The following is a 15338-nucleotide window of genomic DNA, read 5'->3' as shown; positions in this document are numbered from 1 at the left end:
ACTTCTATTCCCTGCAGTGCCTCTCACACATCTGCTCTCACAGAGAGGAGGCCAGGAGGGCTTGCCGGTTTGTTCTTTTGAGCTCAGGGAGAAGAACCCCCTCTTTTACCCCCTGGGGTTTTTCTAGGGGCTCAGACCAGGGAAACTGGGCCATTTCTAACCCCCTCCTGGCAAAGAGGGCCATGAGCCCCCCTGTGTCTAAGACTCATATAGCCCCTTTCTCCCCACCTGACTGGTTCCACCCACTGACAATACTCTCCAAGTCGGGCCCCTAGCTGGGTTGCCCCTAGAATGCACCCCTGCCCCACTTCCCCCTCCTTTTGCTCCCCTCCACGCCCCATCTCATTTACCTCGACTCCCACCCCTGCCCCCAAAGGCTTGTTTCTTCTCCCTCCAACTATTTACCTTCAGTACAGAAATAAATCTGACTCTCGAGAGGATCCTTTCTTTAAAAAGATCAGTTGCCTGAATTCCCTTGGAGCGGCTGCCACATTTCTTTTCTTTGTACCTCATTCTCCTGGACTCAGGGGCAAGGACAGGGACTATTCGTGGGGGCGAGGGGGAGCTGCTCCTTAAGGGCCTGGCCACAGGACAGGAGGGACAGTGATTGCCAGAGCAGAGCTGCATGGTCTGGGACATGGATGGAATAGGCTGGGGTGGATGTGTAGGGGAGCGCAGGGGAGCGCAGGAGATCTGCAGGAAGACCTCTGGCTGGAGCTCGGGAGCCTGGGCTCAAGTTCTAGCGCAGCCAAGAGCTCCTAAGAAACCTCAGGTGAGTAATTTAGCTCTCTGAGCCTCAGTTGGCGTACCCGTCCAGTTGGTGGGAAGGGCAGACTGACTCATCTTCAGGCTGTCCTCCAGCTTGATTTATAAGTTGTGGGGGGATGGAAATGGGCCTAAGGAATTGAATTTGGTTTCCTGGTGGAAACTTGTGGAAACTTTTTTTTTTTTTAACTACCATGTATTAAACATTTCTTAATGATGATCAACAACACTTCCAGAAGGATTTCTAAGCATTTGACATCTGTGAATTTATTTGCTCCTCACAACAGTCCTAGGAGGTAGGTGCTATGATTTTCCCCATCACACAGACTAGGAAACCGAAACACAGACTAAGTAAGGAGCCCGAGGAGCTTAGCTGAGATTCAAACCAGGCAGTCTGGCCGCAGAACCCCTGCTCCTCATCACCACGTTCCACATTCCAGGCGCCGTGCGACGTGTTTGCCAAATCCTCTCCATCTTGCAGTTGAGAAATCTGAGCCTCAGAGCAGTTGAGCAACAGCTGAAGGTCACACAGCTGGGAAGCAACAGAGATGAGCTTCCCAGTCAGCCTGGCTTCAGAGGTCCGCTCTCTCCCATCCGCTTCCCATAATCCTGCCAGACCCTCAGGCCCCCAAAGCCAGCTGATCTGGTATTCTTATATTGCAAAGTCTCTTTAAGCAAGTTAGTTCCTCCTTCTGGGCCTTGGTTTCCCCATCTAGAGGCTGATTGGGGTGGACCAGCAGATCCCTGCGGTCCCTTGCAGTCCTGTGAATCCATGATTCTTGAGGCGTGGTGCTTCTGGCTGTAAGGGCAGAGGTGGGCCCTGGGGGTGCAGCCAGGGAAGACGGGGATGGAGAGAAGGGGAAAGCTACAAGAGACAGGAGGGGGGGCCCTGGGGGCCATGAAACCCGTTCATGGGAGCAGCTGTATGAAGCAGATGATAGAAAGGGAGAGAGAAGCCTTGGGTGCTGGGGCAGGGGGGGCTCCCCAGTGGGTTTGTTCCTTCTTCCTAGGGGTCCCCCAAAGTTCAGGGTAGGCCCAGGAGAGCTCTGGGCAAGGGAGCAGGGTCCAGGCCAGCTATGAGCTGAGATAGAGCAGTTTGGGGAATTAACATGGCTGGGGTTCTGTTGTCTTTGTAAATACTCGGAGATGTCCAGTTATTTTAGAAAAATGTATCTGAAGCCGAGATGGCATGTTTGTGCGGTTGGCCTGGCTTCCGGCTCATGAGTGTGCCCTTGAATTCCTCCCTTCAGGAACGGAGGATTGGTTTCTTGCCCATACCCTCATTAGGACGTACATACCAGTGGGCTCCATGCTCTTCTCGGGGACCCCACAGGCACTCTGGGGTCCTCCCCACACCCCACACTCATGCACACACATCTGTAGCTGCATGTTTTACTGCTCAGCCCTGCTGTGGCAAGCACCACTCCCCCCTAGCTGCACCCGGGCCAGCTTCCTTTTCCCCAGGGCATGCTGGCCAACAGGTCGTGCCCAGTGCAGCCCACGGAGGAGACAAAGGTCATGTGCTGAAGATCAGAGAGAATGGGCTGCATTACCAAGCGGGCTCTCTGGAAAATGTATACTATCACCTTTACCTGAGTATACCCTCCCTCTCACCCCCTGCCAGGCCCCCAGCTGTCACTGTGCTGGGCCCTTCAGATGCCTCCTCGTGCATCACAGCTTTGGGCTAACCTCCTCTCTGGCTTGGAGGAGTCAGGGTTCCAGGGAGGCGTCAGGGGTCCCAGGGACATGGATCTATGTTGTGGGCAGTGACTGTTCCCTGATCCCTGCTCCTCCATGATGGGTCACTGGACATCGGCTATTGCTACAACGGTGGTCTGTAGGGTGGGTCGTGGATGAACTTGGCTTCCAAGCAAAGGGTGCAGCCTATCACATGGGTGCCATGCCCAGCCTCCTTAACCCAACATGCTGTAGTCTGGGTGCCCAGGGGTGGAAGAGGCCCTTTCTCTAAGAACCATTGTGGGGAGCTTGAAGGGACTGACAAAGGCTTATGGGCTCTAAGTTACAGACCGAGCAGGGACGGGACGAGCTGACCAGTGAGTAAATGTTGCTAAAGGTGACGGAGAGCTCCCAGCCGTTGACGTTTTAAGGACAGCTTGGCTCTCTCCAAAGTTCAGCTCATACCACGTCTGTGGGTCACTGCTGATGGCACAGGCTTGGGTCCTCTCCCACGAGTTCTGGAAGGGCATTTGCAAGTTGGGCACCCTGTGCATTCCCTCCCCCTCCCTCTTTCAGCCTCCTGGGATGGTGTCACAGGAGGGGCTCAGAGCATAGCTTGGCAGACCCCACGGCTCTGATCATCTCTCAGAAACGAAGCCCAGGGAGGGCAGAGAAGAGGAGGCGATCGGGTGGGAAGTGGGGGCTTGCAAAACAGGGACATACCCATTTGCCATTTACTGAAAATGTCCCCCCTTTCTTTTAAAGCTGTTGTTTCCACAAAGGAAAACTTGTATTTGTCTGTGAGTAAACTGCGCCGTCTTAATGAACTGAAAGCAGGCCAGGATGAGCGGTTTTTTTTGTCCCCATGACTAAGAACAAAGAGCAGCTCACTGGCCTTCAGCAGTCAATACTGTCACCACTCCTCCACCCCCACCCCCACCCCCGATCCCGGTCCCTAACCTCTCTGCCTGCCCTGTCTTCCTTCGGAGCAGAGCTGAGACCCACCCGAGAGGGGCTTGCCGCACGTCATCTGTGCCCCAGAGTCCTGGCCGGGAGCGTGGTTTTGGCCGGGCAGAGGCCACTGGCTTGGCCCGCAGGAAACACCACGCCCCTCCCTGAGGAGAGCCTGGGCAGGCAGCAGCCTGAGGAGAGGTGGCGGGCACTGGGCAAGTGTGGTTTCAGGGAGGTCTGGAGCCTGCCATTCCTTGGTGGCTCAGATGACAGTGAGAAAGAGACGGAGGGAGGAATGCAGAGATTTTGACCCGCTGGCATCCCCTTTCCCTGCCAAGCCGAGACGTCTCCCCACCATCTCAGGTCCCAGAGACAAAGCCTTGTTTTCTGGAAGACCTTGCCTCAGCCCTCGACTCTCAGGGAGGATGTCTTCCTGGGTCAGAAGGAGTTTCATTCAGAGGACTTGCCGTGCGTCCTTCTCCGGTCCACCTGTCACCAACTCTCCCTTCACTCCAAGTGCAGACTATTTCCCCACTTCCACTCTTGATTCTTGGTCTGGAGGACAGCAGCCTTGGTTTTGGAGTGTCGCAGGATTTGGCGCAGCTTATCGGTCACAGCGCTTTGGAACCTGGGTGGAGGTAGCTAGGGCCAGGGGTCCGGGCTGCTGCACGTCCTCTCCCCATGAGACAGAGCTTCACGGCCAGGACTGCCTTTCCCTCTGCAGCTTTTGGAGCCCGAGTCTCCTGCTGCCCGTCCGGGGGCCCTGGGAGAGGTCCCTCTCGTCCGAGTGGAGCGCCACCTACGGGGAGAAGGTGGTGGTGGTCTCAGCCTCCACACTCATGGAGGAGCGCCGGGTGTGGCGGCAGGAAGACCACTGGCGGAGCCGTTCCTGGCTCAGGCAGCCCAAGTCCTTGAAGAGCTTGAAGAGGTCATTCCTGAACTTGACACCAATGAAGGCATACAAGAAAGGGTTGACACAGCAGCGGACGCAGGCCAGGCTATAGGTGACGTCATAGGCAATGTTGAGCTGCTTACTGAGCTCGCAGCTGCCGCTGCCCGTGATGTTGAAGTTGGCCACCGTCTGGGCCAGGACCACCCCATTGTAGGGCAGCTGGAAGGCGATGAAGACCACGACCACAGCGATGATGACCTTGATGGCCTTGTTGCGCTCGAAGTTGCGGGCCTGGAGCAGGGTGCGGATGATGACGAGGTAGCAGAAGCTCATGGCCCCCAGAGGGATCAGAAAGCCCACCACCATCTGGGCCACCTGGATGGTGATCAGGTCTTCCACGTGCTCGGTGACAAGGGAGCACCGCAGGGCTTGCTCGCTGCTGCTTTTCTGGAGGCCGCTATACAGCAGCTCTGGGGTGGACAGCACCATGGCCAGCATCCAGATGCCCACGCAGGACAGCTTGCTGATGAGGAGAACCCGGGCACGGTGGCGGTGGGCCGAGACGGCCTGGACAATGGCCACGTAGCGGTCAATGCTGATGCAAAGAAGCAGCAGCATGCCGCTGAAGAAGCTTATCTTGTAGATGCCGAAGATGATCTTGCAAAAGTTCACACCAAAGATCCAGGACTTGGCTGCGCTGTAGGCCCAGAAGGGAAGGGTCAGGAGGAAGAGGATGTCGGCCATGGCCAGGTTGAGCAGATAGGTGTCGGTCATGGTCTTGAGCCTCTTGAAATAGATGTAGGTCAGTACGACCAGCCCATTGCCCAGCAGGCCCATGAAGCAAATGATGGTGTACATGAGCGGCAGGAACCAGGCTTTAAAGTTCCGCACGTCTTTCTTGAAGCATACAGACTCGTAGAGAGTGTAGTCCACCGTGGTATTGTCTCCGATGTAATCATCTGTGACCTCATCTTGGCACAGGCACACCTGCGGGGGAGGGAACAGGGCAACGTCATCCAGCTTAGCCAAGTGGGATCCAGCTCAACTCAGCTCACCTTGAGGCCCCGGGATTGCCCAGAGCAAGTGGTCCCCATTAGGGGCATCACCCACAAAGCCTGCGAATTCTTGGGCCCCATCTGGGACCTATGAACCTGGAATCTATGGGGGCGGAGCCCTGGGATCTGTTTTCCTAAACTTCCCAGGTGGTTCCCAGGCTTAAAACTGGTGCTTCCCAAAATTTAACATGCACATGAATTACCTGGCGATCTTGTCAAAATGCATGTCCTGATTAGATAAGCTGGGATCTGAGATTCTGCACTTCTAGTAAGTAGCAAGGGTCTGTTCTCACCAACTCAGAGAGGCTTGGCATTATGTGCCCTGAGGGTGGACTGGAAATCATCTGGGCTTTGAGGTCCCATGAGCCTCGGGCCACATAAACACACTTTATCTCTGAGGCTCAGTTTCCTCATCGGTGAGATGGAAACGACTATAATCTCCCTCTGTGGCTGGGGTGAGGTGCTTAACCTCGGTTCTGGCGCCTAGAAACTCCAGAAGAGGAGGGATGTGTGTCTTTCATCTTGAGCCTCCTTTTAGAATCTGCTAGAAAGAGTTTTCCAGGGATCCTGCAAAGTACTTCAGCTTTTGAGGGGGAAATCCATGTCGGGGTTCAGGTTGAGGAGGGCTTGGAGCCAGAAGGCAGATACTCTGTTAAGAAGCCTCAAAACCCTGGTTTGGGGCAAGCTGCTGTGACCCTGGGTGATGAGTGACTTGCAAAATTCTATGGATCCCAGGGCCCTGAGGTACGGTGCCCTGCACGCAGCTGGGGCTCCGGCAACATGTGCCCAAGGGCACTGAACTGTACAGCTATGATGGGGTGGAGGGTGCCCTGCTGGGCCACTGCCTCCTCAGCTGTGATGGAGTCCTCCCTGCATGCCCAGGAAGAGCATGGGGCTCCGTTGTCTCCTACTCTCCTTCTGGGCTCCCACTCTCTTCCCCTACCTCTCTGTCTCTCTCTTCCTCCCAGTCTCTTCTGGCAGATCCCAATCAGCCGGGCTCAGTGGCTCAGGGCCTTTTTTTTTTTTTTTAAGCCCGTTTGTAAGGCAAGCTGAAGTATCAGGCAACCTGCTGTGATTTTATCAATGAAGGAGGGCATGCGCCCCTGCACCCCTGTACACAGGGACAGCTGAGCCTCTGTAGGCTGGCAGCTGGGCTTCGGGGCTGCCTGGGGAAGCTCATGGCCCCTCCTCTAGGACCTGGGCTCTGGGCAGCTCACAGTGATGGGTTTTCATGCACCTGGGGAGCTGGAGGGACTTTAGAGATGAGGAAAGGGAGGCTTTTAGAGAACTTCGTTCAAGGTCACATAGCCGGAGTGGAACCCGGTCTCTTTCCCACATCCTGTCTCTTGTCTTTCTCACTTCCAAATCCTGAATTTATCACTGTCACAAAACGAGGACAAAAGAATATCCAAGAGACTTTCCTTTGGGCACTGCTATCTTGAGAAAAGTTAGCGGCACCCACCTTTCCCCTCATCTGGGCACGACTGCAGCTTGGGGGTCCTGAAGAGGCTGGCTGCTCTCAGCCTTAACCCATGGTAAGTCCCAGGGTTACAAGTGTGGGGTCCCCGGACATCAGGGGGGTATACCCAGCCTTTGTGAAGAGTGCTCCCCACCAGCATGACCTGCCCTCTTTTTCCACCCTTTACTACTTCCGGACTCTGGGCCACTAGGCACGATGCCTCTGCAGCCCACAGCCCCACCACATCCTGCCCCGTCTGAGCCACCCCCATTCCCCTAAGTAAAGAGAAGAATGAACCCTAGCTGTCCTTCATCCCCTCCCCAATCTTCCATTCTCCCCTTCTAGCAATATAGCCCCTCCCAAGTACTGAAGCAGGAAAAAAGAGGGGAGGGAGTGGTGATGGGGAAGGGGGCCAGGCTGTGGGCTGTGGCCCAAGCTCCGGGGGGCCTCTGGGATGGGGTTTTGGGAACAGTGCCCAGCTTGGGGCCTGCCTCTGGCTGGAGCTCCTGGAAAGCTGCCCCTCTGGCCTCCAGACTTGGGGAAAAGCCAAATTCTGAAGGCCTGCCTCTCCAGCTTTGGACTTGGCCTCCCCCTCCCCCTCCAGAGAGCTCCCACCCCCAACCAATGGAAGAGAGTAGATTATGAGTTACAGTTTCTTCTAACTCCAGGGCTCGGTGGGGCCAGCTTTCCTGTCTGCATTTCTGGGACTGAGAAGCAGAACAGTGTAAATTGGGGGACTTGGCTCCTGCAGAGTTTGGGGACCTATAAAGTATACACTCCCCTACCCCCAGTGTCCCGGGCCCCATGCTTTCTTCCCTCCCCACTAAGTGGGGCTCAGATGGGCCTCTTTATTTCATAGAAGGGTCTGGGGCCTCCAGGAGAGGCTTTGGCTGGACACCGGGGGCGGGAGACAGCTTTGGGGTAATAGGATCGTAATGAGGCCTCCAGACCACATGTTCTCTCGGCTCATGTATGAAGTTTTGCACGCACGGCTGTGCACACACATGCACAGACTCCAGGAAACTCACAGCCGTTGTTTTGTGCCGTTCCCCTCGACAGACTCAGACGGAGCCCGCATTTCTGTATTCTGAATGGGGACGGTGCAAGTGCGGTGCGGGAGAAGGTGGTATTTTATTTCCCCTGTGTTTTCATTTTAAGCGGCATCCAGGACATTCGGAGACCACGTGTAGCTTGTAGGGTCACTCAGCAGATGGAGAGGGGCAGCCACCGGCTTAAGGAACAGAGGGTGGGTTTGTGTCTGGGTCTCTTTCTTTACAGCTAGTGCCCCCCTCCTCCACCACCAGGATTCTGGGGGTGGGAAGGGGTGGGCTTGGGGAAGGGGTAAGTGGGAGGGAATAGAGCTTTGGTTGGGCGCAGATCTCACCTGGAAAATGACAAGGAGAGCCACCACCAGCAGGCTTTTCATTGGTTTCCCTGCAGGACACAAGGTGAGAAAGTTACTGCTTGGCAGGGGCAGCTCTTTGTTAGGAAAGAAAGCCTCAGGGAGGGGTGGGGGCCCTGTTGGGAACTTTCCTCACAAGCCCCAGGCACCTCGTTTGCCTGGAACATCAGAACCAGATTGTGCCTTGAAGCACCTGGCTGGCTGCCCAGCCTTGCCGGCCCTCACCTCCTCTTAGTGGGATCAGAATGCATGGCAGCCCCTGCTCCCCACCCCCTTCCTGGCTCTTCAGAGCATCTTCTGGAGTTGGAAAGCTCGCCCTGGCCTGCACTGCCCCTCAAGGCTGAGTTTCACCTGACCCTGACTCCTGGGTTTGAGTGGCTCCTCCCACCCCTGGTTGTGTGGGAAGCAAGGCCTTGAGGGAGGGGGTGATGGTAACTGTGTGTGTGTGTGTGTGTGTGTGTGTGTGTGTGTGTGTGTGTGTGTCCTGCACTGCTCCTTGCCAGTAACCATTGGGGAGCATCTTTCCTGCATCCGGGTGAGTGGGCAACACCATCTGCAGCCCGAATGTCCTCTGGGGGAGGCCAGCTGAGGAGACAGGCTGATGCCACAGGGCTAGGTGGAGGAGTGAGGTTATTTCCTGGCATCTCAAGGACAGGAAAGAGCTTCGGGGACCCATCTGCTCCTCACAACCCCTCATTCAACTGACATTCATTAAGGCCAACTTGTGGTTTCCTTGGCCTACTCCCTCAGCCTGTCGGTGGAGCAGGGACCTCTTCCCTTTCACCCAGTGCAGGCCCGGAATGAAGAAGGCATCCAGGAACTGTGGGTTGATGAGTGAATAAACGAGTGAGTGAGTGAGTGAGTGAATGAATGCCCCAGCTTCTCCTTCTTCCAGGGGAGAGCGCGCAGTCCTAGGACGGTATGGTACGACAGAGACTATTCTCTGAGGTAACTACTTTTTTTGCTTGACTGAAATGTGTGTGGGTATGTTTGCTCTTTAACTTGTTTCTAATCTGGGCCTCACGAGATGTGGGAAAAGGGAAGACACTGCCCGGCCTGCGCAGAGCAGGGTCAGAACCTGGGTACATTCTGGAAGTCAGGAGGCTCTCTGGAGTCTGAGCAGCGGGTTGAGACCCCAGGTGAGCTGCCAACAGACGATGGGGCCTTGGCCACTCAGTTCTGCTTTGTGGCTGAGGTGAGGGCTGGAGTGGGAACTTATTTCCTCTGAGGGCTGAGCAGGGAGGACAGGGCACGGGGTAATTTATGTAGCAGTCTTATCTCACCTAACCTCTGGGAGTACCCAGAGGACAGGAGTTGTGCTTTCTGACCTTTGTAGCCCCTTCCCAGGAACCTGACCCTCAGCCTCCCAGCCAGGGCCTGGCCCACCGCACAATCAGTAACTAGGACGCCACAGATGAATGCCAAGGCAGGACTTGCAGGCCGGTCACACCTCCTGTCTCATCAGGGACAGGGAAATGCTTGGGCCTCCGCTTCAGGCACCTTCTGGAAGCTGGGGACCCTCTTCCTGAAAGCAAGGGGTTCTGCTTCTCAGGAGGGAGCGGATTGCCAGGGATTCTCTGTCCTTGGCTACAGCGCCACCTGCTGGAAATCTCTCTGCACGACACCCAATTTACTGCACGCTCCAGGTGGAGTGCCGAAGGCAGGGGATTCTGGGCTTGTGGGGGGGTTCCTGGGCCAAGGAGGAAGAGCCTCAAGCCACAGAAATAAATACATAGTTTTCCCACCTCAAGCAAGTTATATTGCACACTACTGCTAGACCCGTCTTTCTAAGGCAGCGCTCTGAGGCCAACCCCCCACCAGGCCTCCTAAATCCTGAGGACCTCTCCCTCCAGCCCTGCAGAGGAAAGCCCTGAAGCTTAGTATGGCAGTCAAGCCCCTCACTGTCTTCCTGCACCTGCCTTCCTGGCTATGTCTTCTCTTTCTGAGGACAGGCACACACTGTCCCATTGCCCCCAGCTTGCCCCTGAGTATCTGCAGTCCTAGGTAGGAATAGAGGACTGTGCCACGTCCTAGCTCCCCCTCCCATCCCCCTTCCTCGCCGAATTACCATGGGAGGCCTCCCTCAAGCCCACATCTCTATCTTCAACACACTTTTGTCAGGGTCCAACGCACCGCCCATTCTCCACTGACTCATCTTGGTGTGAAGTGCTCGAGGTTTCTTTAAACAGGCACAAATCTTTCGTTACTCTAGAGAAAGCCCACTTTGACTGTCAGTGAGAACTGAGAAACCTCAAAGTTTTGATAAGTCACAACGGGTAGATACAAAGAGTAAGAACTGTTTCTATTTCACTCCATCAACCCCTTCCCCGGGGGCCCTGTCCCATTCCTTTGCCCCTGGTGGTGGGGAGGGGAAAGGGGGTGAGACTAGGTTATGTGTGCGTGTGTACATGATTTCTCATTCCAGGTGTATTGGAAATGGTGGATGAACAAGGATCCGTAGAAACAAAACAGGCTGTTTTCAAGAAAGGTAACCAAATGGGAATTTAGGGGAACTCTGGTGTGTGGCAGGAGCCTGGTCAGTGGCCATGAGTCAGATCATTTCTGTCTGTTACAGAGTCATAAAGCAACAAGCCTTGGGCAGCAGCTTGGGTGAGGCCACTGAAGTTGGGAATCTTAGGGGTTGAGACGTGGATGACTTATATGTTGGGTATTTTCTGAGTTCTTGGGTTTCTAGTAATAATCATAATGAGAAGAAAATTCCCTAGAACTCCAACCTGAGCCCCCAGCAAGGAAAACTGCTTTCCTGTCTGGCTGGAGGGATTGCTGGTTTGTTGCTCTTCCAAGTCCCTAATTTTCATTCCCACATTTTCCAGACCCTCTAGAGAATCATGGCTATCCATTTAGCTGCCCCCCAAAGCCATCCCAACTTTTTCCTCTCTGGAATTCCTCACCTGCCAACACAACTTTTTTAGGGGAGGCAGAAGAGAGGAGGAGGGAAGACGCCGGGAAGGGGTAAGGAGGGAAGGTGAGAAGCCTGGGGGCTCCCCTTTCCGACAACAGGCAGGGAGGTAGGACAGCTAGGGGAACCTTGCAGTCCCTATGATATCACCTTCTTTACCCAGTGATAGAATTCAAATTCGCTGAGCTCTCACTATGCACCAAATCGTTCCATGTACGATCGCTGTCATCATGGTAGGTAGGTACTACTATAATTCCCATCTAAGACTGAGGAAACTGAAGCACAGGGAGATTAGCAAATTTCCCAGAGTCACACGGTTGGCTAATAATGGAGCTGGGCTTTGAGTCCTCCAGTTTCCAGAAACCACACTCCTAAGCCATCTTTATGTTGCTTCTTAGTCTTTCTGTATCTCTCCCTCATAAGATCCTATGAACGATGCCTTGTGATTCTCATGCTATTCCAAAAAACAGTGGCCCAGAGAGGTTAAGCCACTCGCCTGGTGTCACACAGCTGCTAAGAGATGGCTCTGAGATTTGATTGGAACTCTCACTACCTGTGTCACCTTACATTTCTCTTGAGTTCTCTATGTCTAGAGACCTCCATGGAGCGTGATGAGAGTCCTCACTTTCCCACATCCTGTGGGTCATCTAGCTCTGTTGCTCCTGTCCCCTAACATCTCAGAGCTGACCCCACCTCTGTCCTGACATCAGACTTTCAGAGTTCCTTCTGCAAGGCAGCCCACATCCCTTAACTCACCTGACTTGAAAAAGAAAAATCTTCGCTGGCTCCCTATTGCTTTCAGGACAACCCCTCAGCAAGGCCACACAAAATCTTGAAGACTGGTTCTTCCTGTGCCTCTTGCCTCCCTTCTTACCTTCCTCCTTGGCGTGGCCACGTTCTTCACACCTCCTTCCACGTGCTCCTACCTTGTTTCTGTTAGCTTTGGTCGGAGCTGACTGACAGGGAGTCCACAGGCTGAGCCCCCCGGGATGTTCTGCTCGGCTACATTGGATTTGCACTTGGATGACTTTCGGTGGGGCTTGCCTCCTCTGCTTCACTCTGCTCCCCTCCACGTACACCGTCTTACGTCCCTTCCCTCATTTGCTTTGTTGGCTCCTGATGGAAATTGAGGCTGCTCTCCCTGCCACCACCCGCCTCCCTTGTTCCTCCTTGTCTGGTTTGAAAGCTCGGACACGCCTTTCAAAACCTAACTTGAGTGCTCTTCCGACCCATGTTCCATGGTCACCGCTTTTCTTTGGAGCTTCACACGTGCCTCACGGAGACCCCATCAGCACTATGTCTCCCCCGCCCCGTCTCAGTGGCTTATGCCTCTGTGTGACTCTCTTCCCACAAGACTGGTCATGACCGAATTTCCCCATCAATGAGAAGTGACTGGAAGAAGGTACCAAAGAGGAGAGGTTTTTCCCAACAGCTCCCAGAGGCTGCAGTGCTCCCCGCCTTCCCAGCCATGCTCCCAGGCCAGGAGGCTTTGGCTCAGCATTCTTTTACCTTCCCTCTGCCGCCATTTCAGACCAAGCTATGACACATAAGTCTCTCACAGGCTCATTTTTTTCTTTTCTCTGTTTTTGGAGAATTCTGAGGTCTTAAGACTCCTCTCTCAAAGGTGGGAGGGTGCCTGGGGCTGCTCATTCAAATCATGAAAGAGACCAGCTCAGCCCAGCTTCAGCTTTGGTGTTTTCATTTTGTGTAACAGAAACTCTGCCTCTTCACCCACCTCTTGCTCCCTCCTGGGCAGACGGAGAGAAAAACAGATCGTTCATGGCTCATCCGCCCCACCAACGGCCCCGAGTCTGTTCTGAGCAAAGCTTCCCTCAGTGGCTTCCCTTCCTACCAGTATTTCAGGCTTGGCCGTTGGGGCTCTCTCTCTCGGGTTGAGTGAAGCGGGCGAGAACATCCCTTTCTCCCAAACCAGAGGTTGCCCCCCCTCCCCGCATCAAAGTCTGTGAGGCTAGCACCCCAAACCCAGGTCTGGGGGAAGACCCTCAGTGGTGGCCCAGAGTTGGTTCTCAGAGGCCCGTGGAGCCAGGGTGCATGGCCCTCCCTGACTCTCTGTTCAGTCATTTCAGGCCTTGAATTGGTCTGACACTTGAAATCAACTGTGGCGGGAGAATTTACACTAAGGAAATTGGCAAGAACTACCAATCAGCGCCCCTACCGCTCCAGGGAAGAAGGTTTCCCAACATTTCCCAGCACCCCACGGGGACGCACAGAGGTCATAGAGGTCTCCCTCACGGAGGTCCCACAGAGAGTCAGGAACCAGTCCTCAGTGGGCGATGGCCTGCGTTCTGTGACTGTGGTAAGTGGTGGGGGGTGGGGGTCTGGGGAGTGGGATTGGGGAACAGGCTGCTGGGAGGAGAGAATGTCGGAAGAGATTTTTAAAAACTGAAATCAACTCAGAGTTGTTGATGTCATTCATTCATTCATTCATTCATTCCAAAAACTTTCTGCTCATCCCCCCAAAGCCTCTGAGATCGAGATGCAAGGATCTGGTCCCACCTGTCAGGCATTCCAGTGGTAGGTCAGGCGGCTACTTTAACCCATTTCCAGCGGATTGCTGGGTCCACCTGGGGTTCTGGGTAGGCCAGGGGCGGGGGTAGGCAGAGTAAAGGCAAGAGGCTGTGGTGTGGTGGGAGGAGTGTGAGGACAGCACAGGGCGCACCAGTGAACCTTCACTTTTTAAAGGCAACCTCTTGCGGCTTTGAGGCTGCCGTGGTGCTTCGCTTGCTGGTGAGAATGAACCATCCAGGAACTTGGCCTCTGTAGCCTCAGCCAGGTCTGACTTCATAGCCGAGATTTACACATGGGGTGTCTGGAGCTGGACGTACCCCGTACCCCTCACAACCCTCTCAGAGCTTCTTTTGTAATCCCTCTCATTAAGACCAAGTTTCGATCAGAGGACAGGCTTTTTAAAGGGATGAGTCATCGGCCAGGGCAGAAAACGTGAAGTGGGCTATGACTTCTCCAGGCTGAATGCCCCACTGTTGTCCCGTTTCCTGTTGCCCACCCAGCCTTTAACCTGCACGCGGCGGGAGCCGAGCCGGAGGGATGTGGAGCCTGCTTGCGTTTGTCCTACCCCGTACTGCATACTCTAACCTTCCCTTTGCTCCTAAGAGCACGGAGCTTCTGATCCCTGCTTAGCAGGCGAGAAAGGTAAAAAGCAGACAAAGGGCGAGGAGTGGAGGGCCTGGAGCCCTCTGAGGACTTTTCCCCTGATGAAACAGGTCCCAGGGAGCCTCACCCATCACCCCAAGCTGAGATGAAGACAGGGATCATCCAGATCACCACCAACCCCAGCCCTGCAGCCTTTTCCAGTCCTTACTGTTCTAGAAAGACATCACCTCACCACCCCCACCTCCCCCCTGTCTTTCCTGGTGCCAGTGGTCACCCCTTTCCCCAGCTCTGAAAGGTGTATCTGTTGTGCCTGGGAGAACAGGGTGGCTGATTCGCACCAGGACAGACCCTGATTAGTTGCGAGGCTCCCCTGTGCTTTCCATCCCCCTCCTCCCCCTCCATTCCACAGGGTCAGGCTGGATGTCAGAGTGACCCCGTGCTGCTCTTTCCCACATGGGGAGGCTCACTCACCCAGGTCCATGACACTCTCTGGGCAGCTGAAACCACACAGGAAGGCTGTGCCGGGTCTTGAGCTCCCACTGTCTGGGGAGGAAGTGCTTTTAAGTTCTGAGAGGAGCCACCCTCTTCTCTGCCCCTCCTACCCCAGCTCCTTCCTCCAATCCGACCTCAACCATGGCCCCCACGGTGCCTTCTAGAACCAAGGGGTATGACAAGGTGACAGTGACAGCCCACTCGCTGGTCATAGGATCATGAATCATCAGGTTATTTATATTGAAAAAGCCCCCTGTGTAGCCCAGCAGTTAAGGATCCCAACCCAAGGCAGGAGAATTTGGGCCAGTTATTGATTGGACACATGTTTGAGCCTGAATACCCAGGGCTAGGGCATCAGAGGTGAACGAGGGATTCAGTGTCACAGAAAACTACATTTCCCAAACCACTTTGTCCTCCAGCTTCTCAGATAGATTTGGCCAGTGGGAGGAACTGACAGATGATGGAAGGTAGAGGAGAAGGGGGATGTCAGAATGTTTCGGACAGCTTCATTGAGATAGAACTCACATTTACATATTTCTAATTCACCTTTTTAAAGTGTACCAGTCAATGGTTTTGTATATTCACAGAGTTGT

General features: G+C 54.6%; 1 protein-coding gene across 6 annotated transcripts; it reads right to left on the bottom strand.

The window, feature by feature from the left end:
• Window positions 1-1006: 1006 nt before the first annotated feature.
• Window positions 1007-14814, bottom strand: CCR7 (C-C motif chemokine receptor 7). 6 transcript variants are annotated; one of them, XM_045070108.1, is made up of 4 exons: window positions 14725-14795; window positions 12631-12869; window positions 8184-8233; window positions 1007-5272 (listed from the first exon to the last, which is right to left on the bottom strand). In XM_045070108.1, exons 3-4 carry the CDS (start codon window positions 8223-8225, stop codon window positions 4193-4195), a joined length of 1122 nt encoding a protein of 373 aa, XP_044926043.1. In that variant the 5' UTR covers window positions 8226-8233; window positions 12631-12869; window positions 14725-14795; the 3' UTR covers window positions 1007-4192. The 6 variants fall into 6 exon arrangements, with proteins under 6 accessions (XP_044926043.1, XP_004764646.1, XP_044926042.1 ...); XM_004764589.3 differs by lacking the exon at window positions 12631-12869 and having other exon boundaries at window positions 14725-14814; XM_045070107.1 differs by lacking the exon at window positions 14725-14795 and having other exon boundaries at window positions 12631-14714.
• Between the last annotated feature and the right edge of the window lie 524 nt (window positions 14815-15338).

Source organism: Mustela putorius, unplaced genomic scaffold (assembly GCF_011764305.1).
Source record: "Mustela putorius furo isolate JIRA1106 unplaced genomic scaffold, ASM1176430v1.1 tig00003962_pilon_pilon_pilon, whole genome shotgun sequence".
Lineage (NCBI taxonomy): Eukaryota > Metazoa > Chordata > Mammalia > Carnivora > Mustelidae > Mustela > Mustela putorius.
The sequence above is the reverse complement of the archived record's forward strand: the minus strand, read 5'-3'. Positions and strand labels throughout refer to the sequence as shown.

Coding starts and splice junctions, on each gene's coding strand:
- CCR7 (XM_004764589.3), bottom strand. Junction 5,273..8,183: donor CTCTCCTTGTCATTTTCCAG/GTGAGATCTGCG, acceptor CCTCCCCCGCAG/GTGTGCCTGTGCCAAGATGA.